This window comes from Crinia signifera, chromosome 8, assembly GCF_055691185.1.
Source record: "Crinia signifera chromosome 8, ASM5569118v1, whole genome shotgun sequence".
Taxonomy (NCBI): domain Eukaryota; kingdom Metazoa; phylum Chordata; class Amphibia; order Anura; family Myobatrachidae; genus Crinia; species Crinia signifera.
The window spans coordinates 156,796,555-156,817,403 of NC_139224.1; the positions used below are offsets into that span (position 1 = coordinate 156,796,555).

Sequence of the window (20,849 nt, forward strand, 5' to 3'; positions counted from 1 at the left end):
GACATCTAAGAGTCAACTAGAGCCTGTTCCATCTGTGTTGTCTAATGTTAACCCATCTTCTTTCCTCACCTTGAAGGGTTGTTTTTCTTGCGGCAGGTGCAAGATTTGCTCTTTGGTTAAAAAGAGCTCATCTTTTTTGTCGCATGATGGTACCACTTTTAGAATAAATCAATTCATTAATTGTAACTCAACCTATGTCGTGTACAAATTAATTTGTCCTTGTGGGTCCATTTATATAGGCAAGACCAAACGCCCCTTGAAGGTTCGCATTTTGGAACATTTGAGGAACATAAAACATGGCGTGGTCAACCATAGTGTTCCCCGACATTATAAGTCTTGTCATAATAGTAATCCAGAGGGCACTAAGGTTATGGGCCTTGAGTTGGTTCCGATTGGGAAAAGGGGAGGCGACAGAGATCGCGCGCTACTTAGACGCGAGACCTTCTGGATCCTTACCCTTGGCACCCCAAGGTCTTAATGAAGGGTATGAAATCACGCCGTTCATTAACCGCTAAATTCCCTCTTTTGAGAATACTCTTTTTTCATGTATATATATATATACTGTTTTGTGATATCTGTGCAGATTTTGATGAACAACTATCTCTGTATGTTTTTTATCAATATATTGTAATTATTCTTTATTATCAGCCTTTCCTCCGTTTTTTGCCATCTGTATGTATTTTTGCTTCTCATTGTCAGTTTCTTTTCTTCCGCAGAAACTGTTTTGAATTGGATGTATACATTGTCCATTCATATACTATATATATATTGTCCTTTTATTGTATATTATTGACATTTATTGCAATTATGTTGCACTTTGTTATATATATTTTTTAATGTAATTGTTGATATTTTGTTGTCTGTACAAATGTACCGTTTTGTTTTGGAAGTATTTGCCTCCGGCAAACCCACAGCCTGATTGGTTTTTGTCTGGAAATACACACCTCCGGCAAACCTACAGCCTGATTGGTCACTGCTCCTTTTTAAGCCGCCGGCAGACGGTCACCAACCACGCCCTCTGACGAAGTTTGATACGAAACGCGTTAGGGCGGGGTTTGGTGACGTCTGCTGTACCTGTGCCCCGGCTTCCCCACCGTGTCCGTTCCTGTTTGGAGTTCCCGGCGCGCTTCCCTCACTCTCCGTGCGGTGAGCGTGTCCTGTTACCCGGCTGAGTCCTGACGGAGGTTGGAGTTTTGCCTGAGGCTTTCATTGTAAAATCTTGTGGTAACCAGCCCACAGCGGTTACCCTAACGGTACGAGTCCACATTGATTTTATGTGCCGCAGCACTGTATGTGTTTTTAATAAATACAGTTTTACACTATGAAGCGCTTCTCTATTCCATTCTGAAACAGATTTTCCTTAACCCTACGAGTCCTGGGTTCCTTGCTGGAGAAAGCTGCAGTCCGCTATATTTTTGGACTTAGTGTCTCACAGGAATACGCTTATCCTGTCTTTCGTCTGGTTGGTGACCACATACAAGCGCAGATTCATCTCTCCTGTTGTTCAACATATATATATATATATATATATATATATATATATAATTTTTTTTTTTATACAGTCGTTTTTTATTGAATTTTCAACAGATCCCGATACCCAAACAGACAGATCAATGTACATATGATATACAGCAAGTGAGTGGCATAGGGGGAGAATAAATTAGTGTGCCAAGCGTAGCAAGGCACCGGGCGTGGTGAGTGCAGCAAGCCCGCAAGTGTGATGATCCTTCCCCCCCCCCCTCTCGTCGGAATTCCGGCGGTCATGATTCTGGCGTTGGGATTTCAAACCAATCCCAAATATCTAGTATAATGAAACAGGAGTATATGGTAGAAATGTATCTAAGTATAATGCACAAAGTCACCCATTGCACATTGTAGAGAGAATATCTACGTACCAAATCAGGGGGAATAACAAAAGAATACATTGGCATTGAAGTGTCAAACAATAAAAAAAAAAAAAAAACTTACCACAAAAACCCCCCACCCTGTACAACCCACCCCCAATGTAAGCGTACTTGGATCCCATAAACTAAACTTACCCCTACCCCACTATCTATCTATTGTGGACTAGAGAAAGGAAGTAAATTAGTGGCCCTTAACTAAAACCGAGTCAAAGCTACATCAGCAATGGAACATTCCTATGTTAGCTAAATTATGCCAAAAAAATAATAATTATAATCTACCCCTCTCCCCCTACCCACCAACTAACTACACTAACTAATTCCAAGTCCTACCCAAACTCTTTCATATATGAACTAGAATATCAGCGGAGAATTGCAGGGGAAACAGCCACCACTCCTAGGCAAGATGGCGCCGACATCCCACGTTCGAAGAGCTATATGTGAGGCTGCAGCAGGGATGGTGGCCTCTCAGCGGGTGTATCCATGCCACTCCACAACCTCACAGCCCCACTCACCACCAGGAGTCGGGAGCAGAGCACCGCAGGAGGAAGGTGGCGGCGCCTCTGGAGAGTATCCCCCCGGCGCAGCAGCAGGGCAGGACCAGGCCGGAGCTGCAGAGCAGGGAGAAGCCGATCCAAGATGGCACCCATGTCCGGAGGAGAGGGAGCACGGAGCGCAGCGGGCCCAGGCAGCCGCCGAAGCCTCCACAGGCCGTCTATGAGAGCCGCGGGCGGCACAGGAGGTGCAGGAGAGACTCCGGAGGGCAAAGAGGTAAGGATGGTGCGCCCACGGTCCCTGGGGCAGGATTTTAGCAGAGCTCTCAAACCCAGCGTCCACTCACATGCCCGTTCAAGCCATGGCCCCTGGCCTGCTATCGTTTAGATAGCAGTGCCGATATGGACAGGAGCGCATACCACCCCTGTCATTTAGCACTCACCGGCTGCTTCATACATGGGGGAGAAGCGGTATCCATGCACATAACATCTGCTGATACCCCTTCTCCCCCATAACGACACTTCCTACATCTGCCCTAATACTAGTTATACATTTTGTAATAAGTTTTGCACTAAATATTTTGCTTTTCACAATCTTGGTCAGGATTATGGGTTTACACCTCCTCCCTTTCCAGGTAACATCATCGGATAAGTCCCTAACATTCTAAAGGCACCATACACTTGTCTGATAATATTTTCTGTAGGCACTCCTCCCTTCTACTATATCAACTTCTCACTGCTCATTTTAGGCTACACCAGGGGTAGCCAACTCCAGTCCTCAAGAGCTACCAACAGTTCACATTTTTTCAGCTCCCCTCACAGGTGCACTCATTACTGACCAACACATTTTAAAAGATCCACAGGTGGTGCCAAATACTTCACTTGTGATTCTCTGAGGAGACATGGAAACGTTAACTGTTGGTAGCTCTCGAGGACTGGAGTTGACTACCCTTGGGCTACACCAGTGGTAGCCAACCCTAGCACTCGAGAGCTACCAACAGTTCACATTTTCCAGACAGCCTAGCTGCTGCACTCATTAATCACTGACACATTTTAAAAGATACACATATGGAGCTAACTAGCTCACTTGTGATTCTGTGAGGAGACCTGCAAAAAAAGCACTGTTGGTAGCTCTCGAGGACTAGGGTTGGCTACACCAACTCCATTCTATATTGCCCCTCTGAACAACTTCTGTATTGAAATATGGCTCCTCGTTCCTGTCCCATACCAGTCCTCACTCTTAGGGCTCGCCCCCTCTCAATTTCCACACCGCTAACATGCACCCACAACCCACACAACCTAATTCCTATCTCACCTGTCCCTTCCTTTCTCCTGTGCTCTCTGGGATGCTAGATCAATCTGCAACAAGCTTCCAAATATCCACGACCTCTTCATCTCCCACTTTTTTAACCTTCTTGCCATCACTGAATGGCTGTCCTTCTCTGACATTACCTCACCTGCTGCCCTCTTCTATGGAGGCCTCTCCTTGGCACACTTGGTCAGACCTGATGGCCGCCAGGGTGGAGGAGTGGGCATCCTCTACCGCAGCTGCACCTTCCGCATCATCCCACCTGAGCCCGCCCCAACACATTCTCCACCTTTTGAGGTACACACTATCCGCCTCTTCTACCCCATTCACCTCCTTGTGGCTATGATCTACCACCCCTGTGGCCCCTGCTCCTCTTTCCTTGATAACTTTGCTGCATGGCTACCATACTTTCTTGCCTATGACCTCCCCTCTATCATCCTCTGTGACTTTAACATTCCTGTTGACGGGTTGGGATCATTTGGTCTGCATCATTATGGCCGACACCATAAGGTCGACATGGTTCTAGGTCGACAGGTCTTTAGTTCGACAGGTCATTAGTATGACATTGTCTAGGTCGACAGTCAAAAGGTCGACATCCGGTTTTTGACCTGAATGTCAACACAGTCAACATGGACACAGTTTAAAGTGCACTACACTTGCTGCGCTTGCAATGCGTCGGGCACGGTGCCTCGCTACACTCGGCACACTATTTTATTCTCCCACCATGCCCTAGAACCTTTTTTGTGCCAAGGGCCGTTTGTAAAGGGAAAAAAATCCTTCGGGGGCCATATGTAAAAATTTCTCTTACAAATTGTCCTGCTGCAGCCATCCCACGCTCCAGCGGCTGCCGCTGAATAGGACTGACAGTCTCCGGCTGCTGTTGATTAAGAGGAATCTCGCGAGAAATACCGACCTCAAGTGAGAATTCCCTTGTACTTGACTCTCGGCAAAGCCGCTGGGCAGGTGGGAGGGCCACTCAAACCGGCTATGGGGGCCGCATACGGCTCACCGGGCCTGAGGTTCCCCACCCCTGCCCTAGTGGATAGTAGGGCATGAAATACCGCGTGTGGGCACATGTTGGCTCAAAAAAACAGTGAAAAACTCAATGTCGACCTTTTGACTGTCGACCTAGACAATGTCGAATTAATGACCTTTCGACCTAGACCCATGTCTACCTAATGACTGTCGACCATAATGCTGTAGACCAAATGACACATCCCCTGCAATATAGCAGAACGTGTAACCCTGAGATGTGGACACAACTTCTGCTGGGCCTGTATTGATCGTGTGCTGGATACACAGGAGGGGACTACAGTATTTACCTGTCCAGAATGCAGAGCAGAGTATCTGGATCGTCCTGCACTAGAGATAAACAGAAAGCTCTGCAATATAGCAGAACGTGTACGCTCTATTCCAGAGGAGGGAACTGGGATGTTCTGCACTTATTGTGTCCACTCTCAAGTACCTGTTCTTAAAACCTGTGTGAAGCTTCTCTCTGTGATATACATTGGAGGACACACAACAAGTCAGCAGAACATGTCTTGGTTGATCCCACCACTTCCTTGGAGAAAATAACATGTTCCCTCCATAAAGAGATCTTGAAGTATTTCTGCACTAAGGACAATGTCTGTATCTGTGTGTCCTGCCGTTTGGCCGGAGAGCATCGGGGCACGTGGTGGAGATGCTGGGTGAGGCCTCCGAGAAGAAGAAGGAGAAACTGAGAAATGTTCTGCAGAAACTGACCACCAAGAGAAAAGGGACTGAGAAAAGTATCCAGAGTCTGCAGAAACGCAGGAGAAAAAATCCGAAAAAAGCAGCTGGTTTACCAGAGACAGTTACTGCTCTCGTTGGAGACCTCAGGAGACAGTTGGATGACCTAGAGAAGAGAGTGCTGAATGAGATCTCTAGGCAGGAAGAGAGTGTTTCACTCTCAGTCTCCGATCTGATTCAGCAGCTGGAAATGAAGAAGGATGAGATTGCCAGGAAGATGTCTCAGATTGAGGAGCTGTGTAACATGTCTGATCCAATGACTGTCTTACAGGAACCAGACACAGGTGACTTGTCTGATACAGAGGAGCCATGTTGCATGACTGATCCATTGAATTCTTAACCACTGACTGAAGAATAAAAGATTGCACTTGTAAACTAACTGTATAAATTTCTTCTGTTACATATCAAAGTAACAGTCTTGTCTCAAATAAATGTATTGAGCCTAATACATGTACAAACCCTGGGCAGAATGCCAACCAGTTGGATAACATTATATCTGAGTATCTAAAGCAGAGGTGTCCAAAGAGACAAAGAGGTCAAAAATGTGTTTAGGGATGCCAAAGACCCAACATCATTCACATACATACATTTATACACCACCACCCTCATTCATACATATATTTATACATTGCCACCCTCATACATACACATCATTGATACAACACCACCCTCATACATACATATATACATTCATACATTTATACACCGCCATACTCATACCTACATACATACATACATACATACATACATACACACCATTTATACACCGCCACCCTCATACATACATATATTTATACATTGCCACCCTCATACATACACATCATTGATACAACACCACCCTCATACATAAATACATACATACATTTATACACCGCCATACTCATACCTACATACATACATACATACACACCATTTATACACCGCCACCCTCATACATACATACATACATACATACATTTATACACCGCCACCCTCATACATCCATACATTTATACACCGCCATCCTCATACATACACACCATTTATACACCGCCACCCTCATACATACAAACATACATACATACATACATACATACATTTATACACCGCCACCCTCATACATCCATACATTTATACACCGCCATCCTCATACATCCATACATTTATACACCGCCATCCTCATACATCCATACATTTATACACCGCCACCCTCATACATCCATACATTTATACACCGCCACCCTCATACATCCATACATTTATACACCGCCACCCTCATACATCCATACATTTATACACCGCCATCCTCATACATACACACCATTTATACACCGCCACCCTCATACATCCATACATTTATACACCGCCATCCTCATACATACACACCATTTATACACCGCCACCCTCATACATACATACATACATACATACATACATACATACATACATTTATACACCGCCACCCTCATACATCCATACATTTATACACCACCACCCTCATTCATACATATATTTATACATTGCCACCCTCATACATACACATCATTGATACAACACCACCCTCATACATATATACATACATACATTTATACACCGCCATACTCATACATACACACCATTTATACACCGCCACCCTCATACATCCATACATTTATACACCGCCATACTCATACATACACACCATTTATACACCGCCACCCTCATACATACATACATTTATACACCACCACCCTCATACATACGTATATTTATACAACGCCACCCTCATACATACATACATACATACATACATACATACACCACCACCCTCATACATACATACATACATACATACATACATACATACATACATACATACATACATTTATACACCACCACCCTCATACATCCATACATTTATACACCGCCATCCTCATACATACACACCATTTATACACCGCCACCCTCATACATACAAACATACATACATACATTTATACACCGCCACCCTCATACATCCATACATTTATACACCACCACCCTCATTCATACATATATTTATACATTGCCACCCTCATACATACACATCATTGATACAACACCACCCTCATACATATATACATACATACATTTATACACCGCCATACTCATACATACACACCATTTATACACCGCCACCCTCATACATACATACATTTATACACCACCACCCTCATACATATGTATATTTATACAATGCCACCCTCATACATACATACATACATACATACATACATACATTTATACACCACCACCCTCATACATACATACATACATACATTTATACACCACCACCCTCATACATACATGCATACATTTATGCACCACCACTCTCATACATACAAACATACATACATACATACATACATACATTTATACACCACCACCCTCATACAAACATGCATACATTTATGCACCACCACTCTCATAATATATGCATACATTTATACAGCGCCACCCTCATACATACACACCATTTATACAACGCCACCCTCATACATACATGCATACATTTATACACCGCCACCCTCATACATACATACATACATACATACATACATACATACATGCATAAATTTATACACCACCACTCTCATAATATATGCATACATTTATACACCGCCACCCTCATACACTGCCTCCTACATACATATATCCATGCACTGTCTCTCTCATATACATCCCGTATACCCCCCCCCCCCCCCACTCCATACATGTATTCAAGTTCTCTCCTCTCTCTAACACAAACCCCTGGCTGCCGCACAACGCCACCCTTCCTGGGTAACTTACTGATAGAAGATTGCTGCCCCCACATATATCCCTGTTTATGGCAGCCACTGCTCTTCAACTCCGCTCTGTTGCCGATGGTCCTGAGTCTTGCACAGGAAAAGTAAAAAGCAGGGCGGGGCGGAGGGTGCAATTAACCGCACGCAGTGCAGGGTTGGGGGTGGCACACTCCATACTGCCGCACACTGTGTGGGGAGGCGTGGGCTGCCCCATCTCTGCTACTCTCAGTGGTCGGGGAAAAGCACTACACTGCAACGGAGGGTGACTGAAGAGCCGCAGCTCATTAAAGAAAGAGCCGCATGAGGCTCAAGAGCCACGGGTTGGCCACCCCTGATCTAAAGGAATAACAGGAATAAATCAAAGAACATATAGTAATCCCTTGATACAAAAAAATACCTATTATCCAAATAAAATCCCAGAAACCTATTGTCAGTACCTGAGGGTTCTGTGGGCCCGGTCGAAGGTCAGGATCGGTGGTAGCCCGGAAGGTTGATGGACGTATGTAAAGGTGCCCACAGACGCATCGATCCCGGCGTGCGTTCTGTGCTTAACTAGCACACATAGCATCGCATCGTATGCCTTGTGCATGCGATGCTATGCGATAAAAAGCTAGTACAAAAAGTATGTGTAGCACATACTTTTTGTACTGTGCGATGAGGTGCCGCGGGAGCGCGCACCCCATCGCATAGCATCGCACCGCCGGGATCGGTGCGTGTGTGGGCATCTTAAGTCTTCCTCATGCGAGGGTCAAGGGGTTTACTGAGCGAGTGAACACCAGGCCAGTAGGTTAAAAGTCTGTGGCCAACAGCGGCGTTACACCCGAGCAAGACGCTGAGGGTATACTGGAGTCTGTGGCCGGTTATGCCCCTGCAAGACGCTAGGGGCGCTCAGGGGTAGCAGTCTGCACCAGAGCAAGACGCAAGTGGTGCACAGGTGTCCAGAAGCCCGGAGCAGGTATAACTGGAGTACAGGTACTTGAAAGCACGGAGCGGGTATAACTGGAGTACAGGTGCTCGGAAGCACGGAGCGGGTATAACTGAGGTACAGGTGCTCTGAAGCACGGAGCGGGTATAACTGAGGTACAGGTGCTTGGAAGCACGGAGCGTGTATAACTGGAGTACAGGTGCACGAAGCAGGTATCACTGGAGTACAGGTGCATGCAACAGGTAGCACTGGAGTGCAGGTGCACGGAGCAGGTAGCACTGGAGTACAGGTGCACAAAGCAGGTATCACTGGAGTACAGGTGCACAAAGCAGGTATCACTGGAGTACAGGTGCACAAAGCAAGTATCACTGGAGTACAGGTGCACGCAGCAAGTATAACTGGAGTACAGGTGCACGCAGCAGGTAACACAGGAGCACAGGTGCACAAAGCAGGTATCACTGGAGCATGACACCTATTATACCCTCCAATATATAATATAAATACCCATTTAGACTGCAGGATACAAGACATCTGACAGTTAACCTGTCCATTTTAAATCTATACACTCTCCTTTACATTCTTCTTGTTAGTATTGCACTATATGTATGTGTGTAATGTATGTCATTGATTTTAACCCTTAAAAATTTTACCGTGGCAAAGAGGACCATCACATGAGATCCTATATATTAAAAGATTGCTGGGATCCCTTCCTTTTTCCTTCAAGGAATAAATAAAGTTCACGTTTTTAAATTAATTCTGGTGTGCATCCATAGTGTAAATTATTTTCTTTACCTCTTCCATATTGTACTCCTTTTGCCCCGGATTGCACCCCGCCAACCAATAACTATAATAGGTGGCCCAAACACGTCCCAGAAATTAAAAAGGGACCAAAATTGCTTTCGTGCGAATCTCAACACACACACCCCCCCCCCCCTCATTTCACCTCCATTTCTCCTTCTTTTGGAACTCCATATGTAACCCTGCAATGGTGAGGTTATTCCATGTTTCTGAGATTTATAGGGTGGATGGTTGGTCGCACAAGACCAGATGGTTCACAGGTTCGTTATTCATGAAATACGTAGGCCCCCTTGTTGCCCTTACTTTGGTTAATCACAATACTAGGGGCTATTGGGGTGTGCTTCCACTGGACAAGATTTATCAATGACCAAGAGAAAGAAGAAGATTTGTCACTGTGTGGCGCACCAAATTAGATGGGAGGAAGTCTTAAAATGTCACTTTTATTAGTTAATATTAAATGCGAAAATATAAAAACACACGTACGTACGTACGTACGTACATACATGGAACAAATACAATACATAGATTAGTAAAATGCTAGTATGGGTGTCTCAATGCACTGATTTTTATTGTATTAAATATCTCAGTTATTTGCTTCTCATTGTATATGTATCAATAATGATCATTCTGTGCTTTCCAGCCTGGTCACAGATACATATAATAAAGTGTGGAAAAATCCTTTGTACTTGTGTCAAGCTGCCTACTTATTGATATCTTCAAACTCAGCCTTATGTTCGTATCGGCTTCAGCAAGTGAATTGTATCTCTATAATACCGTCTCAGCAGCCGCCCTGGGAGCATTGAGTATGTACAGGCTGCTGTAAACAGTACCCCCTCCATACCTCCCCCCTCCAGATAATAATAATAATAATGATGTAACGTGAAAGGTACAGGCAGGGCCGGAGCCACCAATAGGCAGCTCTAGGCATTTTCCTAGGGCGCCGGCCACTGGAGGGCGGTAGTGAGCTGCCTACAGCCACCTGTCACGTGAGCAGCAGCAGCAGCAGCGCCGCTCCCGGAAGAAAAGTAACAGGATTTTCAATCCTGGGATTCAGGATTGAAAAATGACTAATCCCGGGATTCCCGAGATAACCGGATTGAGTTTGTCAATATTATCACTAACTTTAATCATCCTCTGTCGTCTCCCCCTCCCCAAAACCAGTGTCACTTATGGCAGCGGTAGTCAGGTGCCAGGCAGTGGTATGGCGGGTGGGCGCAGAGCGGCAGGCAATGATTGGATAAATCAGATGCAACCACTGCATACTGACTGGTGCTGCCAGATAGAGCACTGCAGAGTACTGAGCAGCTGTCCAGGTAAGAGCAGGAATAAAGAAGCAAGTAATATGGCTCATGGACAGTCTTTTGACCTCTGCATCCTGACCGCGGGGATAACATTATATATATATATATATATATATATATATATATATATATATACCCTTATTTATTCTGTGATTTGGCCACATTTGGCAACTGGGGCACTATTCCACTGTCTAAACATACATCATGGCAGCTTCCTCTACTATTTATACATACAGAGCTTAGTGACTTATATCTATGCATTTTGCAAGTTCTAAACAACATAATTTAGAGATACATTCGGCATCCCTGTAATACGTGATTCTCTGGGTAATGCTGAACTAAGACTCCTACCATAAGAACAATTAGACCCCAGATATAGAAATTGCGACCAACCTTCAGCCAGCCGGAATAGAAGAAGAACTGCAGCAAAGTGAATATTGGCACATACATATCCAGGTCCTTATCCTTGTCCTCCTTCTTCCCCTGGTCATCCACAAACTGGCGCCCAATGATACAGGAGGCAAAGAATGAATACACTGCGATTGTCACGACCTGCGGGAGCACAACACTCGTCTGAGTTCTGCAATATACAGCTGTTAATAAACAGGCTCCAATTAGCTCCAAAACTACAACTCCCATCCTGGGTATCTTCTGGCTGGCTGAGCATGATGGAAGCTGTAGGTCAATGTTCCCCTTGTGTTCTTGTGGGTTTCCTCCAAATCAGTTTATTTATTAACTGTTTTTTTAATCTGATATTGTTATTTCTTGGTGTAAAGCAGCCTTCAGTTCATTAATGGTTCTCAGCTATCAGATGGTCCCATTGGGTGGGTAGAGCACAGGTTCTCAAAGTCGGTCCTCGGGACCCCACACAGTGCATGTTTTGCAGATCTCAACTCAGAATCACATGTGAAATAATTAGCTCCACCTGTGGATCTTTAAATGTATCAGTCAGTAATTAGTGCCCCTGTCTGATGACCTGGAAAACGTGAACTGTGTAAGGTCCTGAGCAAGGGTGTAACTACCATAGGTGCAAGGGGTGCAGCTGCTATGGGGCCCAAAGCTGAAGGGGGCCCATCTTTGCTGTGTAAGTAATATGTTTTCCATACATTTATCACCATCAGTTGCTAAGTAGGGGGCCCTTACAAACTTTTGCTATGAGGCCTACGAATATCTTTGTACGCCTCTGGTCCTGAGGACCGAGGTTGAGAACCACAGGTGTAGAGGCCAGTTGGGATTCCGATGGTTGTTTCTTCGACATCGGAATCCCGACTGTCAGGAGCCCAACAGGGGAGCAAGTGATTGAAGCCCCTTGTAAGTTGGGATTCCGACAGTCGGGATTTTAATGTTGGAGAAATGATCGTCGGAACCCTGTAGGCGGATAGATGACATATCAAGAACTTGCAGTAATAACACCAGTAATGACCGGACAAGTGGTGCAACACTTCAGAAATCACGTATCGTGTATGTAGGCTAGCATCTGGGCGATATATTCAAAACCAGTTGGAAATAAACTGTATTTCATGCACATTTAGATTACAGGCTAAAATTTTGAATAGCATTTAATTTCCATGCCTTTGTAAAAAGATGGCGGCTGATATCCTCCCTGTGTGTGATATTACAGTTTACTAACATGTACGTATATAGCGTCAGCATATTACGTTGCGCTGCACATTTAGTATACAAGGACCTACCTGTGTGTACACCAGGGGGACACTGATCCAGTCATAGTGGAAGAGCATGCTGCACTTCGCACGGTAATTGTTCAGCTCCTATAGAAATACAGATTTATCAGGAACCTTTAGTAATTGGGAGGCCGTGAGCTATAAGGTATTTCATTTTAGCTGTATTAGGAGCCCATTTATCATTCAATATTTGCGTCTAAATCCCTGAAAACTCCCGTTTTAGGGGGTTAGCCGCAAATATTAAGTACCATCCGAATGTATCAGGAGGCACCGCAGCAGGAATCTCCGATCTCTGCTGGGATCCCTCCAGCACCGCCGCCGGCCACTTGCCCCATAGTTTCTATGGGGGATGTGAAGCTGCCAGACGTATCAACATTGGGCAGCAGCACTTTGCATCCCTGGGCTACCGATATTCTGAGATGGCGGTAGCGCATTGTAGCCTATGGGCTATGTTTCGCACTGCTGCTGGGGCAGTGCGGTCAGCGGGGGGTCAGCGCTAACTGTGCACGCGCAGACCCCCCGGCGCCTAGCTGAGCACTTCGCAGGCACAGGCTACTTTCTGAGCCCTGTCCCTGCGAGTGGAGGATGATACATTTTACAATGCGATCCTGGACGGTAATATTCTGCAATCATTGATAAATGGGCCCCGTAGTGAACAGAATCCTGAATCTATCGTTTTGTATTTAACATTAATAAAGTCACATTATGATAATATACTCATGGACGTGTTATCAGTCATTCTCACACAAATCTGATTTATTTAATTCCCTATATAACTAGAACCAAGTATTCTCATAACCAGGACACATATATACATGTATACAGGCCTGGAAATGTGTTCCCACCACACTTGGCAATGATTAGTAATACAGCACCAAACGCCTTTATATAATACATTAGCTTGTTCAGGTCCAAAGTCAGCCCCACCTCCGATGGTGGCGGTCTGCGCATAGGTGCTAATGCACATGTGTAATCTCCCGCAGCGGATGCCTCAGGCAATATTTTCACATTGACTGGCAGCCAGAGGACATTCTAAGGTGGACACCCGGTGTTTAATGGATGTGTCCATAGAAACAGATGGGCGGCCCCAGGGAGAATGCAAGCGTACACATCTACTTGCAGCATAGCGCCAGTCGGCGAGGAAGAGAGAGATTGATGGAGATGGGTAGATCATAGGGGCAGGTTGGAGAGAGAGAGATAGGTGGAGATGAGTAGATCATAGGGGCAGGTTGGAGAGAGAGAGAGAGAGGTGTAGATGAGAAGATCATAGGGGCAGGTTGGAGGGAGAGATAGGTGGAGATGAGTAGATCATAGGGGCAGGTGGGAGAGAGAGAGGATAGGTGCAGATGAGTAGATCATAGGGGCAGGTTGGAGAGAGATAGGTGGAGATGAGAAGTTCATAGGGGCAGGTTGGAGAGAGAGAGAGATAGGTGGAGATGCGTAGATCATAGGGGCAGGTTGGAGAGAGAGATAGGTGGAAATGAGTAGATCGAAGAGGCAGGTTGGAGAGAGAGATAGGTGGAGATGGGTAGATCATAGGGGCAGGTTGGAGTGAGATAGGTGGAGATGAGTAGATCATAGAGGTAGGTTGGAGAGAGAGAGAGATAGGTGGAGATGGGTAGATCATAGGGGCAGGTTGGAGAGAGAGATAGGTGGAGATGGGTAGATCATAGGGGCAGGTTGGAGTGAGATAGGTGGAGATGAGTAGATCATAGAGGTAGGTTGGAGAGAGAGAGAGAGATAGGTGGAGATGGGTAGATCATAGGGGCAGGTGGGAGAGAGAGAGAGGATAGGTGCAGATGAGTAGATCATAGGGGCAGGTTGGAGAGAGAGAGATCGATGGAGATGAGTAGATCATAGGGGCAGGTTGGAGAGAGAGAGGTGGAGATGAGTAGATCATAGGGGCAGGTTGGAGGGAGAGAGATCGATGGAGATGAGTAGATCATAGGGGCAGGTTGGAGAGAGAGAGGTGGAGATGAGTAGATCATAGAGGTAGGTTGGAGAGAGAGAGAGAGATAGGTGGAGATGGGTAGATCATAGGGGCAGGTGGGAGAGAGAGAGGATAGATGCAGATGAGTAGATCATAGGGGCAGGTTGGAGAGAGATAGGTGGAGGTGGGTAGATCATAGGGGCAGGTTGGAGAGAGAGAGATAGGTGGAGATGCGTAGATCATAGGAGCAGGTTGGAGAGAGATAGGTGGAGATGGGTAGATCATAGGGGCAGGTTGGAGAGAGAGATAGGTGGAGATGAGTAGATCATAGGGGCAGGTTGGAGGGAGAGAGAGATAGATGGAGATGAGTAGATCATAGGGGCAGGTTGGAGAGAGAGAGGTGGAGATGAGTAGATCATAGGGGCAGGTTGGAGGGAGAGAGAGATCGATGGAGATGAGTAGATCATAGGGGCAGGTTGGAGAGAGAGAGGTGGAGATGAGTAGATCATAGGGGCAGGTTGGAGGGAGAGAGATCGATGGAGATGAGTAGATCATAGGGGTAGGTTGGAGAGAGAGAGGTGGAGATGAGTAGATCATAGAGATAGGTTGGAGAGAGAGAGAGATAGGTGGAGATGGGTAGATCATAGGGGCAGGTGGGAGAGAGAGAGGATAGGTGCAGATGAGTAGATCATAGGGGCAGGTTGGAGAGAGAGATAGGTGGAGATGAGTAGATCATAGGGGCAGGTTGGAGGGAGAGAGAGATAGATGGAGATGAGTAGATCATAGGGGCAGGTTGGAGAGAGAGAGAGAGGTGGAGATGAGTAGATCATAGGGGCAGGTTGGAGGGAGAGAGAGATCGATGGAGATGAGTAGATCATAGGGGCAGGTTGGAGAGAGAGAGGTGGAGATGAGTAGATCATAGGGGCAGGTTGGAGGGAGAGAGATCGATGGAGATGAGTAGATCATAGGGGTAGGTTGGAGAGACAGAGGTGGAGATGAGTAGATCATAGAGATAGGTTGGAGAGAGAGAGAGAGATAGGTGGAGATGAGTAGATCATAGGAGCAGGTTGGAGAGAGATAGGTGGAGATGAGTAGATCATAGGGGCAGGTTGGAGAGAGAGGATAGGTGCAGATGAGTAGATCATAGGGGCAGGTTGGAGAGAGAGATAGGTGGAGATGAGTAGATCATAGGGGCAGGTTGGAGGGAGAGAGAGATCGATGGAGATGAGTAGATCATAGGGGTAGGTTGGAGAGAGAGAGATAGGTGGAGGTGGGTAGATCATAGGGACAGGTTGGAGAGAGAGAGAGATAGGTGGAGATGGGTAGATCATAGGCGCAGGTTGGAGAGAGAGAGAGATAGGTGGAGATGGGTAGATCATAGGGGCAGGTTGGAGAGAGAGAGATAGGGGGAGATGAGTACATCATAGGGGCAGGTTGGAGAGAGAGAGACATAGGTGGAGATGAGTAGATCATAGGGCAGGTTGGAGAGAGAGAGAGAGAGAGATAGACAGAGATTGGTAGATCATGGGGGCAGGTTGGAGAGAGAGATGGGTGGAGATAAGTAGATCATAGGGCAGGTTGGAGAGAGAGAGAGATAGACGGAGATGGGTAGATCATAGGGGCAGGTTGGAGAGAAAGAGAGAGATAGGTGGAGATGAGTAGATCATAGGGGCAGGTTGAAGTGAGAGAGAGATAGATGGAGATGAGTAGATCACAGGGGTAGGTTGGAGAGAGATAGATAGATAGATAGGTGGAGATGAGTAGATCATAGGGGCAGGTTGGAGGCTATGATGGTTAGGTGGAGACATATAGGTGTAGATGGGTACAACACAGTGACACAGGCAGTTATTAGCTATGTGAATAATTCGTATAGAGTTGCTCACATTTATGAGGAGTTTTGTGGCAATGTCATCCCTCACTCGCCCATCTCTCCTGGCCTGAGCCACCAGGTTAGTGAACCACACGCAGGGGATCCAGTACTTGTTGAAGTCAGATGCCAAACTATCATATTTCTTCAGTTCCTCACGGGTCATGAAACCTGGAAGATACAGTAAGCAGTAGAGTAAGTTACAGTATGTGTAACTCTTCTCCTCCATTACTCCTCAGACCTTCCAGGCTCTGTGACCATCACACGATAGCACTGTGCCATCATTTGTTGGGTATCTTAATAATGTGCCATAAATTCTATGTCTATAACAGTTGCTATTGTCACAATCGGAAGTCTTACTGCACCAGTCACACCCTGCTGAGAATATATTATAGCATAGCACAGTATATTATATAGTGGCACTTCACAGAACAGTATATCACATACTTAAAAGAATAGATGCACTGTACAGTATATTATTTAGTGGCACTGTACAGCAAATCATATAGTGACACTGCACAGAGTAGATCACACATAGGGACACTGGGCAATATACAGTATATTATATAGTCACACTGCCCGGTAATACCATATAGAGGATATATACAAGTGAGTTCTCCCTTGTGTGGGGGAGCAGCAGTAAAACCCACAGTTGGTATCAGGCAGAGTTATAAGGACTGAGGGACCAAGCAGGGAGGGGAAGGGGGAATTAGGACAGGAGGACGGGTTATAGCGACTGAGGGAAGGGAGGATGATGGAGTGCAGCCCCGAGTCCAGCTGCTGTCTGCAAGTGATGCCACCAACACAATCCTGGAATCACATGGGATTGGCCTCATTAATACCTAGTGGCACTGCACAATGTATCACTTGGATGCCCTACACAGTATATTACATAAAGGTAATGCACAGTATATCACCTGGAGGCCCAATACATTGTATAACATAGTGTACACAGTATATTACATAGTGGGACTGCACAGTATATCACCTGGAGGCCCAATACATTGTACTACATAGTGTACACAGTATTTTACATAGTGGCACTACACAGTATATCACCTGGAGGCCCAATACATTGTATTACATAGTGGCACTGCACAGTATATCTTCTGGAGTATCAACACATTATACTGTATTACATAGTGGCAATGCAATGTATATCACCTGAAGGCCATATACAGTACATTACATAGTGGCACTGCATAGTATATCTCCTGGAGGCCATATAGAGCATATTGCCTAGTAGCACTACACAGTATATTACCTAGAAGCCCAATACAGTATATTACCTAGTGGCACTGCACAGTATATCACATGGAGGCCCAATACAGTATATTACATAGTGGTACTGTACAATATATAACCTGGAGGTCCAATACAGTATATTACATAGTGTACACAGTACATCACATGGAGGCTTAATACAGTATATTACATAGTGGTACTGCACAGTATACCACCTGGAGGCCCAATACAGTATATTACATAGTGGCACTGCACAGTATATCACCTGATGGCCTTATACAGTATATTACATAGTGGTACTGCACAGTATATCACCTGGTGGCCTTATACAGTATATTACATAGTGGTACTGCACAGTATATCCCCTGGTGGCCTTATACAGTATATTACATAGAGGTACTGCACAGTATATCACCTGGAGTCCCAATACAATATATTACATATTGGTACTGCACAGTATACCACCTGGAGGCCCAATACAGTATATTACATAGTGGCACTGCACAGTATATCACCTGGTGGCCTTATACAGGATATTACATAGTGGTACTGCACAGTATATCACCTTGTGGCCTTATACAGTATATTACATAGTGGTACTGGACAGTATGTCCCCTGAAGGCCATATACAGTATATTACATAGAGGTACTGCACAGTATATCACCTGGAGGCCCAATACAATATATTACATAGTGGCACTGGTTAGTATATCACATGGAGGCCCAATAGAGTATATTACATAGTGGCACTGCACAGTATATAACCTGGTGGCCTTATACAGTATATTACATAGTGGTACTGCACAGTATATCACCTGGTGGCCTTATACAGTATATTACATAGTGGTACTGCACAGTATATCCCCTGGTGGCCTTATACAGTATATTACATAGAGGTACTGCACAGTATATCACCTGGAGTCCCAATACAATATATTACATATTGGTACTGCACAGTATACCACCTGGAGGCCCAATACAGTATATTACATAGTGGCACTGCACAGTATATCACCTGGTGGCCTTATACAGGATATTACATAGTGGTACTGCACAGTATATCACCTTGTGGCCTTATACAGTATATAACATAGTGGTACTGCACAGTATATCACCTGATGGCCTTATACAGGATATTACATAGTGGTACTGCACAGTATATCACCTTGTGGCCTTATACAGTATATTACATAGTGGTACTGGACAGTATGTCCCCTGAAGGCCATATACAGTATATTACATAGAGGTACTGCACAGTATATCACCCTGAGGCCCAATACAATATATTACATAGTGGCACTGGTCAGTATATCACATGGAGGCCCAATAGAGTATATTACATAGTGGCACTGCACAGTATATAACCTGGTGGCCTTATACAGTATATTACATAGTGGCACTGCACAGTATATCACCTGGTGGCCTTATACAGTATATTACATAGTGGCACTGCACAGTATATCACCTGGTGGCCCTATACAGTATATTACATAGTGGTACTGCACAGTATATCACCTGGTGGCCTTATACAGTATATTACATAGTGGTACTGCACAGTATATCACCTGGTGGCCTTATACAGTATAGTACATAGTGGTACTGCACAGTATATCCCCTGGTGGCCTTATACAGTTTATTACATAGTGGTACTGCACAGTATATCCCCTGGTGCCCTTATACAGTATATTACATAGTGGTACTGCACAGTATATCCCCTGGTGGCCTTATACAGTATATTACATAGTGGTACTGCACAGTATATCCCCTGGTGGCCTTATACAGTATATTACATAGTGGTACTGCACAGTATATCCCCTGGTGGCCTTATACAGTATATTACATAGTGGTACTGCACAGTATATCCCCTGGTGGCCTTATACAGTATATTACATAGTGGTATTGCACAGTATATCCCCTGGTGGCCTTATACAGTATATTTTATAGTGGTACTGCACAGTATTTCCCCTGAAGGCCTTATACAGTATATTACATAGTGGTACTGCACAGTATATCCCCTGGTGGCCTTATACAGTATATTACATAGTGGTACTGCACAGTATACCCCCTGGTGGCCTTATACAGTATATTACATAGTGGTACTGCACAGTATATCACCTGGTGGCCTTATACAGTATATTACATAGTGGTACTGCACAGTATATCACCTGAAGGCCTTATACAGTATATTACATAGTGGTACTGCACAGTATATCACCTGAAGGCCTTATACAGTATATTACATAGTGGTACTGCACAGTATATCACCTGGTGGCCCAATACAATATATTACATAGTGGCACTGGTCAGTATATCACATGGAGGCCCAATAGAGTATATTACATAGTGGCACTGCACAGTATATAACCTGGTGGCCTTATACAGTATATTACATAGTGGCACTGCACAGTATATCACCTGGTGGCCTTATACAGTATATTACATAGTGGCACTGCACAGTATATCACCTGATGGCCCTATACAGTATATTACATAGTGGTACTGCACAGTATATCACCTGGTGGCCTTATACAGTATATTACATAGTGATACTGCACAGTATATCACCTGGTGGCCTTATACAGTATATTACATAGTGGTACTGCACAGTATATCCCCTGGTGGCCTTATACAGTTTATTACATAGTGGTACTGCACAGTATATCCCCTGGTGGCCTTATACAGTATATTACATAGTGGTACTGCACAGTATATCCCCTGGTGGCCTTATACAGTATATTACATAGTGGTACTGCACAGTATATCCCCTGGTGGCCTTATACAGTATATTACATAGTGGTACTGCACAGTATATCCCCTGGTGGCCTTATACAGTATATTACATAG

At 45.0% G+C, this 20,849-nt stretch overlaps 1 protein-coding gene across 1 annotated transcript in view; it reads right to left on the reverse strand.

Moving 5' to 3' along the window:
- Positions 1–20,849, reverse strand: part of LOC146026652 (bestrophin-4-like) — a 69,676-nt gene that overhangs the window by 21,999 nt on the left and 26,828 nt on the right. The window contains exons 3-5 of the mRNA XM_083157483.1: positions 16,777–16,931; positions 12,973–13,050; positions 11,675–11,833 (exon numbers count right to left, since the gene is read on the reverse strand). Of these exons, the coding sequence (XP_083013609.1) occupies positions 11,675–11,833; positions 12,973–13,050; positions 16,777–16,931 (392 nt within the window). The remainder of the gene's footprint in view (positions 1–11,674; positions 11,834–12,972; positions 13,051–16,776; positions 16,932–20,849) is intronic.